The sequence below is a fragment of the Glycine soja genome, chromosome 14, assembly GCF_004193775.1.
Source record: "Glycine soja cultivar W05 chromosome 14, ASM419377v2, whole genome shotgun sequence".
Taxonomy (NCBI): Eukaryota; Viridiplantae; Streptophyta; class Magnoliopsida; order Fabales; family Fabaceae; genus Glycine; species Glycine soja.
In genome coordinates this window covers 8,661,085-8,666,282 of record NC_041015.1, presented here as the reverse complement: position 1 = coordinate 8,666,282, position 5,198 = coordinate 8,661,085, and the positions used below count along the sequence as shown (strand labels likewise).

General features: G+C 26.5%; 1 protein-coding gene across 1 annotated transcript; it reads left to right on the top strand.

Annotated features, from left to right (window-relative positions):
* The first annotated feature begins 1,341 nt into the window (after positions 1-1,341).
* Positions 1,342-3,832, top strand: LOC114383206. Its single transcript, XM_028342830.1, has 3 exons — positions 1,342-1,522; positions 2,967-3,389; positions 3,504-3,832. The coding sequence occupies exons 1-3, from the start codon at positions 1,475-1,477 to the stop codon at positions 3,714-3,716; spliced, it is 684 nt and encodes a 227-aa protein (XP_028198631.1). The 5' UTR covers positions 1,342-1,474; the 3' UTR covers positions 3,717-3,832.
* Positions 3,833-5,198: the final 1,366 nt, after the last annotated feature.

Here is a 5,198-nt window from a genome sequence, read left to right as displayed (position 1 = left end):
TTCAACTTAAATTTGTAAAAGCAATTCAAGTTTTAATTCTACAAAACTAAATTTTAAAACGATTTTAATGTGCAAATATATTTTTAAGTAATCAGGAATATGATGACCAACTAAAAAGTAATTTGACACAAATAATTAATATATTAAAATTAAAGTTAAATTATTTAGGTACTACTCAAATTCAATTCTTAGTGAAAATAATTTTTATTAAGATATTATTTGTTTTCTAATCAAATTTTAGATTAGTTAATATCTTTTTTTTAATAAAGTATTTTTTTTTTTAAAAAGAATATATCACAACCAGAATTGAACTTACTCTTTAAAGTAAGTTTGAAGCACTCCAAACAAAAAATCAAATGTAGCATATTGGTGAGTTATATGAATGATTTTGTTTTACTCAAATGTTACTTTAAGTTTTTCTGGTGTACTCGTGTGTTAAAATATTGAATTTATCATAATGTTGATAGTGAAATTTGTTTTAAGATTCTCTAGTAATTTCCAATTGTGTTAAACTTGAAGTGAAAAAAAAAGTTAATATACTCTTTTTATTGCAATACATGGACATCTATCTCCTCCCCTAAAAAAGACACTGACATGCCTCTTTTATTTATTTATTTTCATTTTTTTAGGAGATGTATCTTTTATTTTATATACATTGAAATGTCTCGTAACTGAAAAAAAAAAAGTGTTCGTAACATAAAATTATCAAAATGTATTTTAGCTCTCTCAATGAAAATTCAGGTAAATTAAAAACAACTAGAAACTCCATGAGCAAAGGCTATAAATTAATGGGGAATTCTATTTGTATCATTCATGTTTTCTCTTCGCACTTACCTATATTTTTGTATTTTGAAAATTATGTTCTAAATATAAAAATACATTTAAAAAAATTAGGAGATATGTAAAGAGAAAAAAAATTAATTATCAATTTGGTCCTCAAATTATTTTAATGGTTCAATTTAGTCCTCAAATTTAAAAATAAAAAATCAATTTGGTGTTTAAGTTCTTAAGAATAAATTAATTTAGCCTCTAATTTTTAAAATTTTTAACTTCATCATCCAATTTTTAAAAATAAATTAATTTGATAATGATTCTTAAAAACGAATCAATTTAATTATTAAATTTTTAAGAATTTAAATATCAGATCAAATCATTTAAGATAATTTGAATATCAAATTGACTTATTTATAAAAATTTGAAGATCCAATCAAACCTTTTAAAGATTTAATTATCAAACTAAATTATTTAAAATAATTTGAAAATCAAATTGATAATTAGGTGAAAGAAAAAAGTTACAAATAAAATGGTCTCTTTAAAAAAAATAATTGAATGGGCCTCTTTGGTTTACGACGTTGAAGGTTGGCCTAATTGGGTCAGTCCCAAACCTGTCTGAACGCAAAACCCTAGCGCTTGATGTAATATTGCATCGCATTGCACTGAATTGGATTGGGTTGCAGCTGAAGCAACGAAGGATATGGCGATTCTTCCTTCTCTTGCAGTTCCTTCAACTCCCATTTCTCGGGTATGTTTTTATTCTATTCTATTTCTTCTTTTCAACTAAAACATCATCTCATGAGTAAATTACGTTAAATTATGTCTGCAATATCAATCATTATTCAAATTCAGCCTTTTTTTGTTTTTGGTTGGTTTTTTTCTTCTTAATTCCACACAAAATGATCCACTAGATTGTAATTAAGTCAATCTTAATTCATTGCATTATGATTATTTGTCCTTTTGTATAGAACAAAATTTGTGCGATTATACAGAAAAAGTAAATGGCCAGTGTGTGTTGTAGAACTAATTAGCTATTATTTTAGAAATCAGGACAAAGACTTGAACATAGAAATTCGTTTAGAGAGATACCCAAGTTTTGCTTTGGGCAAAAAAAACGTTTCAGGGGAAGAATGTAGACATAAAATTATAAAAGGGGTTCAGAAGGGATATAAATAGTGAAATGCCACTTAAGTTGAGAAACTCTCGAGATTTGAATTAATCTGAATAATGTGTCCTACTCTGATATGGTGAATAAGCTTAACTGAAACATGTTGGATGGAATGTATTGAGAATTTAATTTTGATACACTAATAACTGTTAGTGTGAAGATTTTTACATTATTAACCGACAAGATAATACTCAAAGTATGTCTTTTAAAGTAAGGGTAAAATATGTTTTAGGTCTGTTAATTTTTCAGTCAAAATTAGTTATAGTTCCTATACTTTAAAAACAATGACCTGGTTGAGGAGTTACTTGGAATGCTGTCAAGATATCAGTATCTTTGGTTTCATAGTCAGGAGTATAATAAGTCAATTTATAATCTTCAACATCAGCTTTGAACCCAACACTTGCTTTAATCTCTGTTTGTGATGACATAAATCCTTTCCTACAACTCATGAATTAAGAATTCTCGAAACAACAAAGTCTACTCGACATGACTTAGGAGTTAATGAAATCTTTCATTTCACAGGAATCTTTCCCAAATAATAAACTAATATTATCAATTAATTTTGATCATCGTATTTTTTTTATAATTGGTGAATTTTCTTTTTCTTTATGGATCTTAGGATATTAGGGAGAAGGACGAATTCACCATAGAAAATACAAGGACCAAAATTATCATTTTTAAATTATAGTGATTAAGATTAATTTTGTCCAAAATTGAGGGACCTAAAACACATTTTTTATTCATAAAGTGATTATCATGAAATTGAGGGACCTAAAACACATTGTCATTGTATTCTAGTTAAATCCATATAACAATTATTATTTTATAACTTTAAATGTTTGTGTTATCTCTGTTGCGAGTTGCTATCCATTTTTTTTGTGCAAGGGATTCCACTGAAGTTGCAGTCCCAAAAAACTTGTGGATTTTGATATAACATAACTGGATAAAATTTTTATAAATTTGCAGATTGACATCATCTCAATGCTCAGTCGTTTGTAGTGATTTCTTTCCTTTCTTGTGTCAGGTAAAGCTGTTTCAGTGCCAACCCTGTCAATTCCATAGATGCACAGAACTATATCTTCCCCATCAAACATATTATACTCGAACTAGATCAATTAAAGTATCAATGGCAGACCATAATGAGCCGAGTGAGGTTAAGATGCAGATTGGGATCATGAGGGAGAAACTTAAAGAAGCAATGCCAGTCTCAGTTCAAGAATTTCCTTGGAAAAAAGCTGAGCAAATACTCCTAGACAGACTACTTAATCTTGCACAAGAGACAGTGAAGTGGTCTCTTGTTTTGTTTTTCATCTTTAGCTCTGTATCGGATGTTGTATATACATTCTCCATAAACCGTGAATTGGTTATTCCCATTGGCCTCTTTGTTGGCCTTCTTGTGGCTGGTTTCTTGAAAGAGATATCGCAAGACTTGTTTCATAGACCCGAGGTATATTTTAAATTTGTTGTGTATTTCATCCACAGTTCCATGCTCAGTTGATTTGTTCCTATGTTTATTATAATCTATAATCTATTAATGAAGTTGCTTTTGCTGTGTCCACAGGAAAAGGATTTGAAATGGCATCTTCTGGGCATGTATTGCATTTTTGTGTTTGCCAAGTTTATGTCAACATGGTTTGCAACACTACCTCGAGTGTTTCTTTTGCATGTTGCAAATGGGGGACTGATACAGGCTTTGTGGCATTCGACAAATTTTATGGAAGATGAAAAGAACAAACAAGAAACTAGCAGTTCCTCTAGTTTGCATGCTTCATGATGGATGTATAAGTTAAGTATTCCAGCACATCTTTATGAGCAGATTGGGTTGTAATTTTCCATTAATATGTGGCCAATATGAGGTTTTTTTACTGGAGTGCACCTTCTCTCTCATTTATATATCCATTCTACATTAGTTTAAGAAAATATTTTCAAACTACACCATTTTTTTGTGCTTTACAGGAGTTGGGTTTTGCCACCCCGACTTCCCTTCTTCATCTTTCTTTTTATATATAAATTTAAATATTATATTATATAAAATTATTTTTAATTGATTTTAAAATTATTTATTTATTTAATTAATTTATATAATATTATTTTATAATATTACATAAATTAATTTAATAAATAAACGAGCAAGTAGAAAAAAATGTGAACTTTGTCGCTAACATGATTATAGCATAAACAATTGTCCTAATATAACTTCATCTTAAGTTTTTTTTTAGTCAAAATATGATTGTTTAAATATTTTATTGATAATGTATTATAATGTTTTTCTATAAATAAATTATTAAAAGTTTTTTAGTTTTATCATTTTTAATTAAATTTAATAACATAAACAAACTAATTATATTTAGTAAAATAAGTAAATTAAAAATTTTAAAATTCAGATTATTATACAAAATAAAGTTTATTATACAAAATTCAGATTTTAAAACATATATTCACCCAAAAAATATCTTAAATAATTTAAATAATGTAACAAAAATAATTAAATTTAATAATATCATTTTTTTAATAACAAAATTAATTTAATCAATAATATTACATAAATTAATTTAATAAATAAATAATTTTAAAATCAATTAAAAATAATTTTATATAATATAATATTTAATTTTAATAATATTTAAATTTATATAAAAAAATGAAAAAAGAAAGTCGGGGTGACAAAATCCGATTCCCCTAAAGCACAAAAAAGTGGTGTAGTTTAAAATTTTTTTCCCAAACTAATGTAGAATGGATATATAGATGAGAGAGAAAATGTATTGCAGTAAAAAAAAAACCTCAATATGATCTGGTAACCTTCCTGTCAGTTTCTGCCATGCTTCACGAATATCATCTAGCAGCAACTAACCACTCTCAATCATCTTGCACATGTTAAAGTGGTTATTCCTTAGGTTTAATTATAATTTTGGTTTTCTAATTTAATTTACAAGTTCAATATAGTCCTCTTATTATTAAAAGATTCAATTAGGTTCTATGATTTTTAAAAATAATTCAATTAGGTCCTTTATTTTTAAAAGTTTCAATTATGTCCCTTATTTTTTTAATATGAATTCAATTTGGTCCTATTATAAACCAAATTCACTCCCATTTTTCAATATTTTCAGAGCAAGTAAAAGAAAAAATATCACCAAGTTGAACTAATTTTAAAATAAAGAGTCTAATTAAATCTTTTAAAAGTAAAGGAATTAAATTGAATCATTTTTTAAAATTAGAGGACTTAATTGAACCTTTTGATAATAAGAGGAACAAATTG

What these genes read in the sequence shown, in the direction of transcription:
- LOC114383206 (XM_028342830.1), top strand. Translation starts at nt 1,475, where the DNA reads ATGGCGATTCTTCCTTCTCTTGCAGTTCCTTCAACTCCCATTTCTCGG. An exon ending in CTTCAACTCCCATTTCTCGG is followed by an intron (nt 1,523 to 2,966) that starts GTATGTTTTTAT and finishes TTCTTGTGTCAG; the next exon opens with GTAAAGCTGTTTCAGTGCCA. An exon ending in ACTTGTTTCATAGACCCGAG is followed by an intron (nt 3,390 to 3,503) that starts GTATATTTTAAA and finishes CTGTGTCCACAG; the next exon opens with GAAAAGGATTTGAAATGGCA.